Here is a 19,545-nt window from a genome sequence, read left to right on the forward strand (position 1 = left end):
GCCGTCCTCTTTGGACGGTTATTAACGAAGTGGTATCTAGATTCGGTGAAACCTGGTCTACGACTTTTAACCTCGTTGCTCGAGTGAAACTCGACGTTCTCAGGGAATGGCCTGGCCGTGTTTTATATGCACCGGTATGTACGCAATCCTCGCCAGGCTCGAGATCCTATCGGGCCTAGCTTTGTTGCGCGATGAACACGCGCATCCGCGTGCCTTCTTTGGAACTTTTACGCACCGAATCTGCTCTAAACGGTAACAGTGTTTTTTTTTTGTAAGCTCGTTAAAGGTAGAAGAGGCGTACTGGGATACGCGCTAGGAAGTCGAAACTAGATCGATCCTCGTTTCTCAAGGAGCCACCTCGAGTCGTTGTTCGCAGGATTAGTCGACCTTCGTCTAAACGAGACCGTGACCCGGGCCCGAAAGAGAAAGCTGACCGCTCTAAATTTCGACGCAGACTAGGTCCTAGACAAAAAAGTTTTTCCGAAAAAATGTGAAAGTTAGGCGGACGCAGCGTGCCGCAATTCCCCGAGGCTTTTCAGCGAATGCTACCGGCGAAAGTAGGCGAGCAGGGGTGGCCTGGAGTCCGGGTGTTAAGTGTGTAGGTGCTGGACGCCCCGCTGCGAGGGAGACGCAAAATTCGAGCAGCTCATTTAGGTCAACGAGCGAATCCTTGGGCGCACCGTGCTTTTCTCTTCGCCAGGTTTCTCTTTCCTCTGTTTACGGTTTCCGTTCCCTTAGTGGATGTGTCCCGAACACACCGAAATCGATCCCGGTCTGCCTTTGGTCTTTGCTTTGACGTTTGATGTTGACTTTTGGCACGCTATAAACTGGCCCACGTGATTCTATTGATTTGCCAGAGCGGTAGAACGAGTATACACAGAAGGTAACTGAAATCTTTTGTAACCCCATATAAATCGGCATATTTGTTTAGATTCGATGGTGAATGAAAATAAAAATACTAATAGCTTGCAACTCCAAGATCTTCAGAATAATTACAATTTTTTGTATCATATTCTTCGCAACTACGTAATCTTTTCCCTTCGGTAATTACAATTTACGATTGAATATGGTATTTCATTATCTGATTAGTATAAAGAGTACTCAGCCGTCTTTTACTTTGACGCGTCTTGTTGACGTGATTTCCATGAATTATGCGCGAAAATCCAGTAGACGTATTCATTTGCCTGTCCAAAGCGTCGCTGTCTCGTCGACTATATTAATGTGATTGATCGTGGAAAGAGCATAACTCATTGCATCGAGCCTGATCCATGCTAGCGATAATTTCCACGCTTTAAATGAGATATCAAAAGATTTCAGCGAGTCGTATCTGCCTTCCGAACGCCATACATTACCTGTCGCGAAAAACACGCGATAACTTATGTTTATCTACGAGGTCGACGCTATAGTACCATTTTTATCAATTGTACATTTCACGTATCGATAATTTCGTTCATCCCTTTTGCCACATAAATACACGAGACATTCCTGCGATAAAAGTCCAAAAACGACGTTTGAATAACGCGGTGAAGAATGTCCCTTAACGGAGTCGAAAAACGGTGAAAAAAGGGTCGACCAGTCGTGGCCGATAAAGGTTTCATTGAAACGAGTATATCCACGGGAACAAAACGTGCTATCGTGCGCGAGTGCCTTCGATTCGCGAACGGAAAACAAAAGGGAAGAGAAAAGCAACACTGAAGCCCGTTGAAAAATACGAGCGTTGATAATCTCGAATACAGAATTGAGGGACGACGAAAAGCAAAAGGTAAATATAAAACGGAGGTGGTAACTGACGTCGCGGCCGAAGTAAGTTGAAAACGAACGGGGAAAAAACGTGTGTAGAGGGTAAAAAAAACAGGCCGAGAGAATGTAATACATATCGTCGGATAGCAGAACGTTGGTAGGATTTATCTGCGACGTTCATGGCCGACTGTTTCGACCCTCTTCATCCCCCAGGCTGTGACTCCCTTTAACCAGAAATCCTCCGTTCCCAGAGGCCCATGCGCCGCGGCATTCCTGTTTATTAAATACGCCGACGCCGTTCCGAAAGCGGCAACAAATTCTCTTGCACGGTAAAACATTCAGTCACGTTGCGATTTTGAAGATATTTTAACAATTTAACTACTGAACCGTTTTGAAAGAGTTCACAACTCGAAATGTTTTTCTTCGAGTTCTTTTCAAGAAAATTCTCCCAAATTGCGTTTAGTCATCGACCTAGTTGTTAAAGTTGACTAAAGTCGCGCCAAGTCGATTCTTGGAGTAGAATATGACGAGGTCCTCGCTGAACGCATCGCCAAACAGCCACCGAAGGCGCGCGTTTCTCAGCCCTGTCCAGTGTCATCTCGCGGTCAGCTGACGCGCGACGATGTTCGCCTCGCGATGGTAGGGGAAATGGAATTACGGATGCGGCATGCGTGCCTCTCCGCGGAGAGCGGCATAAGCTATCGGGCGGCCGGCTTTTGAGCGGCCTTGCAAACTGGTTTCCTGCAGGCCGACTCGATTATGCTAATCGCATATGCATGTTAGCATTTGGCTGATCCGCTGGTGTGTCGGTTCTCCGTTCACCGGTTCTCTGGATGCGTCGGTGCACGTGCACGCGTGCAACGTCGTGTGCGCCACCACGACCACCAGGATAGACAGGATATATTGCGTGGAGCGCGATCCTTTTCGATGGAGCAGTCCGTTCGAAACCTTGATCGCGGTCACCCTTTAATGCCGACTCGACCTTCCGCCAGCTGGACACCTTCCACCGTGCGTAACGGTACCCCTCGTTGATTTCCCTCGTCGCTGAGCTCCCGTGCTCCGTTACTCCTCTGATCCTTGTTTTTTCTTCATGGGATGCCATCGAATCCTCCTTGGACGTCTCGCTCCGTGGCTGGAGTAGCTCGAGCGTACCGATTCTCTTGGATAAAAGTGACGAAGCAACGTAAATGTGACGTTCTCGCAAAGTGGTGCAAACGTGTGTATATTTATTTACCGATTACCTGGATGATTCGGTCGAGTCTGGCATGCATCCTGGTTCCTTGAAGTTTCCGACACAGTCCTCGTAACTCCTTGGAGATATACTCGAGCGTTATGAAACTCGATAGCCGTGTTTCGACTACCCGAGTCAGAGAAGTTGATGTTAATTAACGATTCTCCGCGTGACGGTGTCTTGGTGGCTCGAATCCGAGTCAGGCCAGGGTTAATTCGACTCGAGATCGCGTTCCGGGAAAGATTTAGTCTATGTTTACGATGTGCGAAACGTTTTCGCCGATAACATCGTTTAGCATTCCACTCTGTGTGTGTCTTGTTGCGTGTAGCGCGGTTTTGCAGATTTATGGGCTCCATAGAGGTGGCGAGGCATTGCGGCAATGAAGGGATGCAACGATAAGACCGCAGGCGACTCGCAGTTATCTCGTTCCATTTAATCTGAATTCACGGCAATTCGCGAGCCTATTTCGGTCTTGCTTACCACGAATCTTCGAGCCTCCGCTGTACTTGGAAATTGTTTCAACCTAGAATCTCCTTATTCAATTACCATTTCGAATGCTAGTAAATCATCGAATTTATTGAACCGATTTCTTTCGATCGTTACGAATTGCACGATTACGTTGGAAGCTAGTAATGAATCCTGGTGTTTTTTTTCCTTCTTTTTTAACGAACAATTATCGCCATCAACAGCGTCGTTTGGCGTTCACCGAGCGTACGCATTAAAGAGGATGGTGGCGAGCCTGATTGCAGGCCGTGATAAACGCGCAGCTGAGCGGCCAATTTGCTGTAAATAAAAGCAGTTATTAAGCGGAAAAAAGTCGTATACATGTAATTATTCTGTTTGAATTAACCGAGTAAAGTGAGTCGCGGTTTAAAAGACCAACCGAGTATGCTCCAGTCGTTACGAGTCACTCCTCCGAACCGGTCTCGGTGAATATTGGCTGGCTATTACAAGGCGTAGTTTCAATTAGCGGTCTACAATTAATTTAGCTGAATACAACCAGTGCTTAACTCCTAATTATTTAGATAGATACGATATCGGCGTGTTTGCGAGAGTCGGTATAAATATTCATCGTCTTGGATGCTTTCAAACTGTACTCGTGTAGTTACCTAAAGTTTACGTCTTCTAATCTCGACGAAACAATGATCAGACGACTTGAAATTTAAAAAATTTTCACCATTCGTCAAAGGCATCTCCGAGTCTAAACCCGCCGGATCAGCGAAAACACATTTTTGAAGGAACAGGAAGTGCACGATCGAGAATTCCTGGCGGTTGCTGTCAGGAAGAGGAATGCGTTCAAGGTCGCAGTTTTCTGCTGACTGCTGAAACCTCGCTACCGTAGGTGGCCCGATCGAGGGTTCCAGTTTTACGAGCTCCTTCAGTTTTACGACTGTTTTACGGCGTGCGAACGGTTGGCACGAGCCGCGGGTCCCGTAACTGTCAAATACCGCCACCATGCATCGCTCGACAATCTTTAGTGGACCAGCTGTCCGCGCGATATCGCGCCGTTTATTTAATCGACCAATTTCGCCTGCTACGTTCGACAATCGTTCGTACCTTCGGGCCTTCGATTACCTACCGCGTGACAACTTTGATGCCCAATTAGCGTTCACTGCCACTTTATCGCAGGAAACCCGAAACACTCATTAAAATAAGCGTATCTCATTCGAGAGCCATTTCAGTTCTTTAGTTCATCTGAAAGTACTATTTAAGTAAATTTGCAATTCTTGTCTGCCTTGGTAGGTTGTCTTAAGGGTGGTTTAATTATTTTGGATCCGTTTTCTGTCCAGTCCAGTTGTTCTTAACTTAACCAGGGTGTCTTCAAGGTGTCTTCCAGGTCTACTTCCCGTTAAATACGATAGGTTTACGTAGTCGATAAGAGACAGTCGTGTGGAATAGATGCAACCTCTTCTCCATCCGTTGTTTACGGAAACGGAGCAACAACGTGTACTCCGAGAGCGATAACGGCTACTACGGGAGACAAAGAAATTCCCTGGACGGAGCCATTTTGTTAACTAGAGGCCATCATAGCAGCCTGACGTCACTTCCATATCCAACTATGGCGTCACGTGACGCTCCACCCTGTTTTCAATCACCTTGGCCCCGAACCCACCCAGCTGTCAGACACGCTCCACCCTGTTTTTTCCACTTCTTCCTGCTATCGCCGTCGCCATCTGTTGGAAATAACACGAACTCCTTAGACCTTTAAACGGCTAGTTAGTTTATGCCTTTTCCGGTCGGTGTCACCACCAAACGAAACCCGACGACCTCGTCCTGCGACCTTGATCGGCTTTCGGCCGCAGGAATCGAATCAGGATCGGCTCGAGGTTCGACCCGAGCAACTCGTCGTGCCACGGGACGTTTTCATCGGCAGGAAATTGCTTTCCGTTAAGAGCTGGCCGGCATGTAATTAAATTCTGCTCTCTTCAAAGGGGGAAAAGGCAGAAAAACGGAACGTTTTCGCAGGAAAACAATGAAACACGGACGTATCCGATGATACCGAGGCGTGACGTTTTCCATTAGGAACTGTTTATTACACGGCTCGCGTAACAGCAGTTTCTAACGATACCCTTAGTCCTGATAGGAGGTACTGCATACGCAGCAACACACGTAATCGCGGTACGATATCGTAATTTAATTTGAGGACGAGTGGATCATGCCGAATGGAGCACAGAAATATTTGCACGATTTTGGTGGATACAGGATTGCGTTGTTGCGATTCTACTCTGCTAAATTTATATATTAAATTGAAAATTGCTGATGGAGGTATTGTAGACAGCAGAATGGATATTTACGAGGGTGCAATGCGAGTCAATGTCTTCGAGCTGTCAGCAGTGCATGGTCTGGTAATCGTCGCACGTTGAAAAGTAAACGCGTGAGGCTGGGACGTTCGTTTCTACGCGGTTCCGATGGAAACGAGGCATAAGCCTTTGTATCTCCATCGATGGAGGAAGGAAGTGAATAAATAAGGAGAAACATACGCTTCGAGGGAGCAGGGCTGTTTCGGTAGAAAGAATACGGTGAAGGCGAGCCCCAGTAAAGCGGGAATTGAGTTAAAATCCTGCGAGAGGTAGAATTTATACGCGATCCGGGATAGCGGGGAACAGCGGGAGCGAGGGGAGTACGGAGCGCATGGAATCGCTATCGGCGGCCATTCATCAATCCGGGGAATCAATACGCTGGAATTAATGAAAGCGCCGCGCGAACAGCGAGCTAGCGGCCGGAATGTTAATCGCGATCGTCCCGCGTCCGACCCATTCTCGTGTACAGCAAACTCCCAAGGGCCCCACCTCCGCCCGAACCCTTCAACCTGCCGCCCCCTACCCCACCCCCGCGCGTTCGATCCCTTGTACATCCGCCCCCGCGACCCTACCCACACTCTCCACCATCACCAACACGACCACCGGGCTGCCCACAATACCGTCGCGCCCCGTACATTCTATTCTCTCGTTTCCAAGCCACCTTTTTACCTTTATCGCTGTCGATAGCGTCGGACTCGCTTCGCTTCTCCCTTTTGCAAATTTTCAGAGCCGTGTCTGAAGTCAGTGAATAAATGACAAAGAAGCGATAGCCTAAATCATCGAGTCCCAAAGTTTCCTATGTCGAGACATTTTTGGAAATCGAATAGATACGATTATAATATATGCGCGAGAGTTATAAATCGGTTGAAAATAGTTTCATAGTTTCTAAAAAGGGACTCGAAACTTTGGTCGCAACTGATTCGAATCGTCTCGAGGCCATCGCTACCTATAAGCGAGGAGGAGGAGACGGTTTCACGGCCAATTTACCGAGCAGTATCTCCTCTTCAACTTTCTTCCGTTCCAGCAAGTAGTATGAAACAATCGGTACACAGACTCCCGCCTCTCGGTGGAAGCGCAACGTGAGTCAGATGGCTAACTTTAAGCCGAAGCTGCTGTATGACGCACAGTCGGTATAGAAGGTTTCCGGTAGGGATCGAGAGATCGGGAAGGTTCGGAAGGTTCGACGAGATCCCGCCGATAAAGGACCGACATAACCTTACGGTCGTCCATTTCTCGGAACCCTAATTTACCGCGCCAACTTTGAATCTCTTAACAGCTATTCAACTTATTTTCCGAATCTCAGAAACACTTCAATCCAGGTTTATTTATTTCCTCGAGCAATCCTCTTGCACGTGGTTTGTTACGATACGATACAATTCTATTTATGTGAATGAGGAATCCCAGGAATTAATCGCGGACGCCATTATCAAACCACGAACAACAGAATTATTCACCTTGGACATTTGTCCACTTGCGAGTTACATAATTAAATCGTAATTCGCTTTTGTTGCAGTGCGAACTTCATGCAAAATAAAAGATCAATTTTAAGAAGTATTCTCGGTAGTACGGTCTGGTCTTTCTTTACATATGTATAATTTTATTTTATGCGGTATTAGAACAAGTAAACCGCGTAAGTCGAGGACTTATCCGCGTGCTTCCAGTTACGGCACTAACGAGGCGCAAGGAGACCCGGCGGCGGGTGCAACAAAAAAATTAGTAGGTCGGGGAGAATCCCGGTGAAGCGTTCAGTAGCCATGCTGCTTAATGGACGGGAATTTTTCCAAATTTAACGATCGTTTAGCCCGCCCACACAGAAGGCCCCGAGCAAGTTAGGCGTCTGGGCGATGGCCGTCACCGTGACGAGCACGTGTGTACCTCGCCTTCTGTCACTCAGAGTCAAACTTCGCTTCATTCGGTTCGTCGGACAAAGATCAGCACGCGGAGCTTTTACTCGTCCCGTCGTCCGCGACGTTGGAACCCATAGTCGTCCTACGGTTGTTGTCTCTCTCATCGCGTAATCGTTGACCCTGATTACCAGTCGATAACGCGCCGGAAATTAATACGAGTCGTTCGTTGTTTCTTGTTGCAGGTGCGGCACAACTTCGTTAGCAGGGTGGACAGAGGAACGGAACGTGTCTGGTGCGGCTTGGCGCTTTGAACGAAGGTACCACACCGAAGAAGACGAAGAACTCTGATTACCATCTTCCCCTCCCCTCGTGTACAAGTTAGCCCCTCCCCCTCCCCTTTACCCCAGATCAAGCCAGCGGTTTGATAACACACGGTTCTGTAGTGCTCCAGTTTCTGGTTTTTCTTTCTCCGTTGGTGAGGTCCAGTGTGATATAACGGGCGAAAAGAAGAGAGAAATATTCGACGATACGCGAGTGATTCGCGACGATGGTGGTGTGATAAAAAAGAAAAAAAGAGTGTGTCGCGCGTGTCGTCCGAGAGTGAGAGAGGTGTCTCGCGAGGAAAGCCAACCGAGAAGAATCGCGACGCGAAGAAGGTGATATTGTATGTATAAATAGCTTAGGTGTATACATATTTAAGGGACGAGTGACAGTGTGTGTCCGTACGCAGAGTACAAAAAAAAAAAGAAACAAAGACAGATACGAGAGGAAGTAGGCGGATACGGATCGTGGACAAAAGACGGAGAGTGAGAGCACGCAAAAAGACCGAGGTGGCATTAGCAGGTGGGACAGGTGGGACAGTAGCATGAGTTCGTACTTCGCGAATTCGTACATCCCGGACCTGCGTAATGGCGGGCTGGAACACCCGCATCAGCATCAACAGCCCTACGGTGCCGCCGTCCAGGTGCCCCAGCAAACCCAATCGGTTCAGCAGCAGTCTCAGCAACCCGGGGATCCTTGCGACCCCAGTCTCCTACGTCAGGGAGTGCCCGGCCATCACTATGGGGCCGCGGGCAGCCAGCAAGATATGCCTTATCCGAGGTTTCCGCCGTACAATCGGATTGACATGCGGAACGCGAGCTATTATCAGCATCAGCAGGAGCACGGGAACATCGATGGCATGGGTGGTTACAGGTCGACGTCGCCCAGCCCCGCTATGGGCCACATGGGACACACGCCGACCCCGAACGGACATCCGTCCACTCCTATTGTCTACGCGAGTTGCAAGCTTCAAGCGGCTGCGGTCGATCATCAGGGTAGCGTGCTCGATGGACCGGATAGCCCGCCGCTCGTCGAGACTCAGATGCACCACCAGATGCACACCCAGCATCCTCACATGCAGCCCCAGCAACCCCCTCATCAGCAGCAACAGCAGCCCCATCAACATCTCCAAGCGCAGCAGCAGCACATGATGTACCAGCAGCAACAGCAGACGCAGGCGGCGACGCAACAGCCCCAACCCGGCATGCATCCCCAGCAACAGCAACAAGCCCCCCAGCACCAAGGGGTGGTCGCGTCGCCGCTCAGTCAGCAACAACAAGGTGCACCTCAAGGCGCGGCGAGCGCCAACCTACCGAGTCCGCTCTACCCGTGGATGAGAAGTCAATTCGGTAAGCTTTCGTCTCTCTCTCTTTTTTTTTCGGCTATAAAATCAGTATTTCGGTCGCACGAGTAATTCGAGAAGATGGCAGCGAAAGGCCACGCAGAGATTCGCATGAGACTCTAATCGCAAGCAACCGGTTCTCACTTCTTGTGTAGAATAATTAAGTACAGTATGAAATAGCTCGATCTCTTAATACTCGTGCTAAACGTTATCGACAGTTTACGATGTTTAATGATCCATCCATGAGGACTATTTGCATAATAAACATAAATTAGTTTGATTTATCCGCTCGTAAGAATCGCAGTCGATTTATGTATAGAGGTGTGATTTATTTGATGTAAGGCATCAATTACGGCGTTTCGCTCCGGATATCTCTTAGCGCGTTCTTCGTTAAGGATATTCTATCACTGCACCGTAATTGCCGCGTTAAATCAAGCGAACGACACCTCTTAACGCTATTTACATAAATTTAGAAAAGATAGAAAGCCGTAGCTGTACAAACCTGAGGCTACTCGCGAGTTATTCCATTCGCGTCTTCTTCCTACTTCCCCGTGCGACCTCCGAAGCCACGCGGAAGACATCAATTCGCTTTAAAAACAAAATCCTTGTAACCGAAGAGAAAAACAGGGGATTATATATTCGCGGGCACGGAAACGTAATCAGAACACGTGACGCGGTTCTCGAAAATAGGCTCAAGGCTTCTCTCTTGTGCGAGGCAAAAGGTTTCGTAGAAAGCAAGGTTTCTAGAGAGGGCGTCAGGTAGCCGGCTGCTTTCAGATTTATGCAACACGGTAGGTAAAACTAGACCACATTTGTACGGTTCGCAAGCCAAGATTGGCATAATGTCTCCAGTTTCTAGGTATACCGACGTCCCGAGTTATTTATTGCCCTGACCTTTTAGCCCGGTAGTTTCACCACACCGTACACCGTGCTGCCCCCCTGGCCCCTCTCCCTGCTCCCCCCCATAAAAGTTATTTTGCTGGCTGCGTTCGCGTTGGCTCCGCAGCTTGGCAGAGTCTCCGCTCATCCACTTTTATTCCCATGATAACTCGCGGTCGCTTGTTTCCGTTGCGTTGAACTAGTTCCTTCGTTTTCACCTTCGCGGATCCAAACGGAGTCGAATCTGTCGAGTAAAAATTATTGGGAGACGATCAACGGCTTTCTCTTTCGTTGTTATTCAAATATTAACGCGTTGGTGCCACGTCGTGTCGACCAGCAATGGGTGACAGGACATTTTGTCAAGGAACTAAAAAAATGAATTCCAAAGGTGAGGCAATAATGAAAATAAATCTGGACAGACGTTAGAAAATTCTATAGTACGACAAACGTTAAATTATCTAAACTTCAACTCTCGAGACATAATTTTAACTCTATAACAATTTTCACGAGTTTCAAGTTGGCAGCCAACGTGTCAACCCTTTGCACAAGATGCGATTACATTACACCTATGGGGGGTGGTTTAGCGAAATTACGTTCTAACTTGCTTCAAATAATATTCTCCGATCGAACTCGTTAACTCGGATGAGACGAACGGAGAACCCGAGTGGACCACCTGCTTGCTGATATACGACGGGGTTGTTGCGCGGAAAAGGTTTACCGAAATTTCCTCGGGCCGTCCGTGACTGTAAAGAATCGCAGGGGTAATTCCGGTGTAACGAGTTGGAAATTTATGACGGCAATAACGAAGTGATAATGGCCGTTCCCCCTCGACTCGGAAGTATCTGTCCCGGGGTTAGGTAAGAGCACAGGTTTCAGCACCGCCGCTGTCTTTGCTCTTGTTCCCTTTCACTCTTTCGTGGGTCATTGTTCGCCAAATCCGAAGGAATCCCGCAATCTTGCAAGGTCAGCCAGCGATCGCATCCTCGATCCGAGTTTGCCTTCTTGCCACCCTTGCTCAGTTGTTCGGTGAACTTTGCGAGGATGAGTCGTCTCTTCGAAACGGATCGAGTGGAAAGTTTTTGATTTTGTTGTTAACTTCGAGAAGCCTGCTGAATTTTCGTGTAAGTTAACAGTATACTTTGCATTATTTTCATTGTAACATCGGGACAGAGTCGAGGATATAGGAATAAAATAACAAACCGTTGGTAGTGGTGTTTATTGCACGTCAGGATGCAGTACGAAGGATTAAAATTGTACTTCGATAGGTGCATTCAATTTCGATTCGATTATTGTTTAAACATTGGACGGTCTCGAGACCATCTCTCGGCAGGGCTCGGAAGCTGCTACCAGCTCCCCGATTCGCCGATAAAAGGTCCAGTTGACGATGCTGGCTCGTGCTTGCTGCCAGTCAAAGGAAGAAAGAGGATCGAGTGCCTGAACTTGCTCACAGATGTCGGCACGTTTACGTCTTTTCTCGCTTCATCGAATAACTTGTATTTCCTGTGGCTCTGGCAAACGTATCGATCCTTCACTGTCTGCTTCGCGCCTCCTCACGCGAGCATGTTAATCAGGAAAACCGTTTTCCACCATATTTCATACCTCTAATTGTCGTAGTACTTGGACCAGGCAGAGAATCTTCGGATTAGTTGTCATGACTTTCTTGTTTCACCACTTGTTTATTATAGTGGACTCTGTTGTAAAAAAAAGTTATAATATATATTTGCATTTATGATCGCACTACAGAGCCTGATTAAGTAAGATCCACGCGGCCTCCATAGGTTTGCTCAATACTACGTTCGATCATGCTCCGCGCAAGAACCGCTCGATCCTCGCCGAAGATCCATCGGATCTTCCTTCAATAATCACCTGATCCTCGATTTTCTTCGGTTTCTCGCCGGCGTTCTTCTTCGGATTCCCCCGCGAACCTCTTTTAACAGTGTCTATTAGTTCCCCGCTCGATCCTATTACCCTTACAGGGCAACCAATCATGATAAACTTCATATCAATTTATCTGCCTATCCATTCCAGGCCGTTGCTGGCCGTTTCTTTCCACGTTGCAAAACACCCAGCCGAGCTAAGCGCGCTATAAGCAGGACTCCATGAATAATGCATAGCTCAATTTTATAGATGCAGGTGCTCTCCGGGCATTTGCTCGGTGAAACCGCTGAGATTCCCTGGCACCTTTTGCGGGACATTGGCGTTACATGGGTTAAGAAATTCCGGCGTAGTTGGCTGCCCCGCGAAACACTCCGGCACTCGAGTGCGCATCGGTTTTGCCGTTTACTGCCGAACGTCACGTGATGCTCGCGATTCTTAACATCGAGGACAGAGGTAGGCGAAATTCTTATCCGGATAAAAATCGCGACCAACGACTGTACGATAAACGGCTTTATTTATTACCAATGAAAAAAGGTAATTGTAAATAGGAAAATGTCTTGTTTACGCTTGAGTTTCTCGCAACACTGTACGTGCTCGTTACACATTTATCCCCGGTAAATGCAACATTCAATTATTCGAACTAAATAGAATCGGTTTCATGCTCACGAACGATTAATGTTTCCGGATATGAACTACGTTCCCGTGGAAAATAATTCTGCCAACGTAACGAGCTACTTCGTCCGCGTTTGCGGATGCACCGTCATCGCGTTTCACTGGGTTTTCAATGCACGCGTTCGTTGTCATTGATACAAAATCTATACGCACCTTTCCCGACGATAAATAATTTGTCTGAAAGGACCAAAGAAAGGATCTCAAATAAAAAAGATACGATCATTGTTTCGTATTCTACACCGTCAGTTTTGTTATTCATCAGACGGGTTGTAATTTTTTTTTCACTTGATCAGCCGAGCGGATAAGGTTCGTATGAATCTCGGAGAAGCGTCCTGGACACGAGCTCTTCCGGACGGTGATCAAGCCAATTAGCTTAATACGAGAAACAGCGTCGAAATTATCTCCGTGGCGAACACAGTCCCTCGCTTCGACCAGTCGAGGTAATTACAAAGTCACCAGCCACCAGAGCTGAGCGCGCGTTATCTCGCGACGACGTATCTCCAGAAACGCATTATCATACGAAAAAAGCTGTAATATTTCTCACAGTCAGGACGCATGAAACACCATCGCAATATGGGGTTATAATTCAGAAGTTCCAACAGCGTGACGCAAATGAAGGAAACCTGCCCGAACCTAGATCAGTGCTTCTCAAACTTCACCTCTCCGCAACCCTCTCGATAATTAGTGCTGAATCTCTGTAACAGCAGTAAATTCATATTTTTTTAATACAGCGGACAAGTTTTTTTAGGGGAAGGAAATGATTCCTTGCAGAATATTCGTACTTTTTAAATAAACTATAAACGTCTCGTAGGGATCTCTTCAAATTCGCGCGTAGATAAGAACGTTGCTCGTCTTCGACACGACGAAAGATCTCAGCCAGTCGGCAGAGAGAGATCCCATCGACACTGGCGATGCATTTAATGCGCAGAGATAATTGCGATCCCCTTGCGCGAAAAGATTTATGATATCGGGTTCTTCCACCCCGCCCCAACGTCTCCGGCAAATAACCGTGCAGCGGTGCAGTTACATAGGTGTGAGGCTTCCGTTATTGCGTACACGTACACGTGTACGTGCACCAGAGGCGCATTTCTTATGTAATCCGAGCACCGACACGAATGCTCTGGCGGACGTAACAACGTCGAACCACCACCGCAGCAAAGGAGCGCATTACCGTCGAATTAATCGCGCGAATATCCACGTAAACAGCCAATAACCCGTACACGTAACGAGGAATCAAAGTGGCCCTCGTTTCATTTTTCCCCCTTCCTCGATTAATCAGAGGGACTCGAATTTATCGACTCGGAATACCATTCGATCTCTTCACCAACGAGGTTCGCGTGGAGTGTTTATTTATCAAAAGATGCTGGATTCTGATCCTTTTCGAATTTTATTTAGGGAGAAATAAAATTTTATTTATTTTATTTACATTTTCGTAAACATTTCAAGTTTATTAGTCGCTTCGTACCAATTCACCGTTAACCCGAGTGTAAAGGGTTACAATCACGAACAACAAAGAAACCAAAGAGGCTCCGATCGAACTCCTTTTTCTTATTCCAAATTATCATCGGCAATCGGTATTTCAAGTAGCAGACCGGATTCTTTTACGATTCCGAATGCCGGTTTTAATACCTGCAGCCGTTTTTCTCGAGAGAATTCCCTAGGTGCCATGTGGCGGGCGTACAGTTTTAACCTGTGGGCGAGCTGGCAGGGGTCGCGAGGATCGAGATTCTCATCTCGAAATGCGTTTCGTTCTAGTCCGCATTGCCAGACGCGAGATTGGTGTCCGTAACGATGGCGGCTTCGTGAGATATTCAAAAAGAGGACGGAGCCCCAGAGGGCCACGGAGAGGAGGAGCGTCGAGGAAACGACGCGGGTGCGAACGAGACGGGCAGAGTGCGAGCAAAGGAGAGGGCGAAGGGTGAGAAAGAGGGAAAGCCGGTCGGAGGAGGGCGTAGGGACGGATGACGATGATGGATGAGTCCACGGAAATCTTATGTCCGTTTGCTTTTTGGGCCGCCGCCATGAACTCCCGAGACAACCATGGACGATACGGGCGGCCGGGATATGGGCCTCTGATGGACCTGTATGTATAAATTAAACCTCGAAATTGGGGGAAACTGGAGCGAAAGCGGGATAGATGTACAGATTAGGGATTTCTTGAATCACTTACAAAAAATTCTGGCTACGAATTCCTGAGAAACCCGAGCGAGGGTAAGAGCAAAGCCCATGCCTAGAGCGAATCTTTTATTAATCCTTTGCACTCGAGAGGCGACTTAGAAGCGACAGTTTACGTTTATCTTAGATTTCTTTCAATTTTGTATCGTGTGTCATTGAATCATGTATCAGTACATGAATAGATTCCTAAGGTGTAAACTGGTACACTTTGAAGAACTAGCAAGATACTTTATTTCCTCGGCTCTCTAATCATGGTGGAAAAAGGATTAGTCGCCTAAATTGTTAATGAAACTGTCTCTTTAATGAAACTGTCGATGAATGCAAAAGGTTAATCGCTCTGAGTAAAGTTCGTCACACATTAACAACATTAACATTGAAATAGTAGAATTCATCGACGTTTCCGTCAACCAATAAGCCTCTGACATCTCGTTAACAATCGCGCGCCATTTCTCACGAGGATCCACCTACGACAAGCAGGTGTAAATGAAAAGGGACGATCGCGGACAAAGTAGGACATCGGATAAGCCGAGTGATATCCCCCATACAAATGCATACGTCGCGCCAGCCAATTCTCGCTGCTCATTATCTCGACCTTCCAGGGCTCCTCCGGGCTTTCGGGCTCCTTGTCCGGTTGTCTGCTCGTCTGGACTGAAGACAAAAAAAAGGAAGCCGATGAAGAAGAGGGAGGGCCTCCTATCGGATGCTCTGCTCTCCTCGGGGACTCCTAAGTCCCCTTCTATGAGTGTCGCTCGACTTGACGTTCTTCTTACTCCGCGTTGCACAGCGCGGCGACTTCTGTTGAATTCCTTTTCCTGTCGTCTACACTTCAGTCCAGGTGGCTGTTCCGCGCTTGCAACGCTTACAGCGCATCCACTTCGGTACCTAGTCTCCGTCCACGAGAGTAATCGTGGCCAGCTGTTCAATTACGGGGAAACAAACGGAATATGTCGGACGTTGTTCTCATCGCTTTCATCCGTTGGCTAGCCTTTACGCGTAAACGTTTTTGACGCCTCCGTTCGAGTCCTCATCGAGATTAGTTAAGATTCTCCAAGAAACGAAAATTCTCAGATTACTCCAGCCAAGGTGTTCATTAGCTAGCGATAGTTTGTATCCGTCCTAGAATCCACTTTCTCCGGTGACACACGCACGCCACAGGTGCGGGTTGTTTATAATTTTTACGACAGAGGATCCAGGAAGTTCGTGAAGCGAAGAATGCGACCCTCCTCGCGGTGCCGCGCGTAAACAACCGGCGAAATTCCTGAACGAAGGTTATCTTGTCGGCTTCGCGCGACCCCTATGCGGAGGGGCCTATGGTGTCTCCGTTCGCTGGGCAAAAAGCTAAGGGTCCCCCAGCGAAGAAAGTTCGAACGTAAACAACGTGACATAAAGCAGCCTAGAACGGAAATACAAAAAGCAAGACGGATAGCCGCGCTTAAAATATATGGTGACTCGGACGGATGCGGACGGAGAACCGGAGGAAGTTCGATCACGTGTTTGGAATTAAAGGGATGCCAGGCGAAACGTTCCTGCGTGCTCGATCCACCGTTATTTCGTTACCGAGATCGAAGGGTCCACAGTCGAGATATTGCCTCGCGTGATGTTCGCGAAATCGGACCGTCAGGTGTCACGAATCGAGAGAGAGAGAGGAGCGTAAACAGCGGTGATGACTCGAAACCGCAAATACGAGGTTTGGACACTTAACTCGTGTCTGTTCTATTACATAAATTGTTCGCTTACTATAACGTATTCGCATTGAAACGATCGCCGAATCAAGAATGAAAGAGCGCTTGCTCGCCGACTATTTACACACAGTACACGCTCTCTCTCTCGCACGAATCCTGCGAAAATTCAATCCACTCATTCATTCTCTTTTGCTAGACGAATAACTCTTTCGCAACGAGCTTGATCAACAGTCGAGGCACTCGTCTACCAAGACAGGTGTTAAAGCGTTCATCTCCTGTATCGCGATCTGGCATCAACCGCATTTGGGGGACGGGAGATCTGTCGAGAACACCCGAATCCCCGAAATATCCGTTGCGAGCGTTCTCCAAGGCGGTTCAACGGATTCCTCGCGATTAATCTGAACCTCTGTCAGCAACGTCGACCGGTCATATAATCCGACGGGTTTGCACGACCCAGAGAGAGAGGGAAAGCGGAGAGGTCGAGCGATAAAATTAATGGGATATCTAGGGTATCTAATCGAAGAGCGTTTCAAGGCCTGGCCTTAAGGTGCCCACGTAAAGCTTAGCTTAATTGGGCAGCGAGTGGTGGCCGCGCCTTATTAGCGGGTTACAACATCCGGCTAGCTGTTCGTCTGAAAAGTCCTGCGTGTATCCTGCGGCGGGTCTGAAAGAGACCAGTCGGCTGGAGGAGAAGCGGAGAAGCGGAGCAACTAGCCTATAATAAGCCCGTACGGTTGTGTACGTTCTGTTCTGTTCCGTTCCGTTCCTTCATGCTGCGCCAGTGAAGGCAGACCCATAAATCTCTCGGGCATACTCCAGGGGACATTTGATCCTTGCGTAACCCAACGCCGTTAATTTATTGCCCCGCGTTTAAAGTCACCTCCGTCCGCGAGAGCACCGGCAACGCCAGCATCAGAACGCCGGTTCAGCATAAACTGAGGGTACCAGCCAGGTTTTCTTGTTATCGACCTCTTTAACACGCTCCGCGTCTCGCGCGTCGATGATCCATCCTCCCAACCCCGCGAAAAAAATTCATCTTCGCTCTGGGTCTCAGAAGTGTCCTCCTTCCCAGAGTGTTCCATTTTACTTACTCTGCTATTGGACGCAACGGAAAGGGATACATTGTCGAGGGTAGAAATTTGACTCCTTGATTTTTTTCAAGTATTCCGTTGAATTTAAAAATAAAGATCGATCGAAAGGCACGGGAAGCGCGCCATATTTTATTTTATCTGGCTCGAATGTCGAACGCGAGGAAATTCGACACGTTTTAAACCAACACTAGGAGAGATTCTGCAACAACGTTGCCAGCGTTTCTCTGGGACGGTTGACCCAAGTCGCAGATTCGAGATGCTTGGCAGCTTCCCCGACAACGTTGTTTCAGCTGTGCCGTACTTCCACGCGTCTTGGGTTAGTGGTCAGCGGCGAAAGAAAATCTCACACCCTCGCCACGTCGGGACGGTGTTTCCTACGTTGTGTTCGCACGATGAAAACATACCATTAAATTCTTTCCAGCCTGGAAGGCTGCGCAGAGGTGATTAATTTGCCAGAGATCACGCGCGCGGATAACGCTTTCGCACCGTCTCAAGGACTCGTGCTCGCTTAGGATCCAAACTGATACTGCTTTCTCATTCTCGTGCTTTGGCGCCTGTCTTTGGAAAAAAATAATTGATAATAGCTCGACACCGCGTCGAACGGTACGAATTATTTCCAACTCGTGCCCACGTACCTCTGAGTTATTACGTATCATAACAGTTGTCCTTACCAATTCTTTTTTCTAGACGCTTGAGAGAAATCGGTTTCAAGTTTTTCTATTCAAATGGAGTATTCCTGTTCGAGCCTGCATAATCATACACGCGGCTGTTTTCCGCACGCATTACTGTCAGGAGCGTGTTGCCGAGCACAGAACGCCTCTTTAATTAAGCCCGCATGCTCGGCCAGCGAGAAAAAGCGGACCGTCCAATGTCTAATTCAGCCGGCAGACGAGGCTAATCGTGATCCGAGTCATCGCCGATGGAATCGATCCACTTTGAACGAGAACACTGAATATTTAAACTTGGAGGATATTGCTAATATCCTTTGGCTTGCTATTAAGATAATTGTTACCATAGGCGGAGGATTCCATTCTTTATGGGAGAGGTGTTCAAACGCCAGAGGTGTTTGAACGACATTCCACCATACGTTTGACGTAAGTCAAATTCTCGTTGGCACCTTTTCTAGGACCTAAATTATTTGAAATTCGAAACAGAATTGTTGGTTCTTCAACGGCTCGCGTCTTTTGCGCGAAGCTGACGTATTCTTTCTCCGTATCACAAACGAACTTTAATAGGAAGCAGTTGGCAGTACTGGGAATCAGTCAACGACCGCTTTCGAGGCGCCATCGTTATTAAGGATCTCTTTGACCGTTAGCCGCTTCAAAGCCGAGACTCTTAGCTTTCGTACGTAAACCCTTCGTTTGCGAATCGTATACGATTTAGGTAATAAGACTGTTATCGATAAAGAGGCATAAACTAATCGGTGCACGGTAGCTCGAGCGTGTCGCCGAGCCGTTTCATTATTCCGTGAACGCTTTGACGATCTTCTGGGTCAAAATGTAGCGAGAAGCACCTTCGTTAACCGTCCGACGAATGAACATTAATAAGCTGGCCATGGAGTGGAAGCGTGCGCGAATCACGCCAGTCTCTTTGATGAAACGCGGGATCTATGTTTATCTCGGGTATCCTTTGATTGGTCCACTAGGAGGACTTCAACTTCGCGACAACCATCGTAGACATCGTATTTCAGTCTTGACTGCTGACGCATCGTCGTTTCAAACGGTGCTCGTTAGAAAATCGATATTATTAGGAGCTTTGGTAAATTCATCTTACGGCCTTTAGCCTTTACCACTCGAAGCTAACGTCCAGCGATTCGCCGTCCTATAAAACTCCACCCGCGGAAAACTGAAATTTATTTATCCGCAAATCTCACGCGCGTTCAGCGC

General features: G+C 47.8%; 1 protein-coding gene across 10 annotated transcripts in view; it reads left to right on the forward strand.

Moving 5' to 3' along the window:
- The window catches only part of LOC128872459 (homeotic protein antennapedia), a 301,598-nt gene that overhangs the window by 270,713 nt on the left and 11,340 nt on the right, over positions 1–19,545 (forward strand). For 9 of the 10 annotated variants that reach the window (XM_054115155.1, XM_054115156.1, XM_054115159.1 and 6 more), the window contains one exon: positions 7,862–9,289. In XM_054115155.1, the coding sequence (XP_053971130.1) occupies positions 8,485–9,289 (805 nt within the window). In that variant the 5' untranslated portion in view covers positions 7,862–8,484. Of the gene's footprint in view, positions 1–7,861; positions 9,290–19,545 lie in introns of those variants that run through there. The other variant, XR_008456189.1, reaches the window with a different exon arrangement.

This window comes from Hylaeus volcanicus, chromosome 2 (assembly GCF_026283585.1).
Source record: "Hylaeus volcanicus isolate JK05 chromosome 2, UHH_iyHylVolc1.0_haploid, whole genome shotgun sequence".
In the NCBI taxonomy this organism is placed as follows: Eukaryota; Metazoa; Arthropoda; class Insecta; order Hymenoptera; family Colletidae; genus Hylaeus; species Hylaeus volcanicus.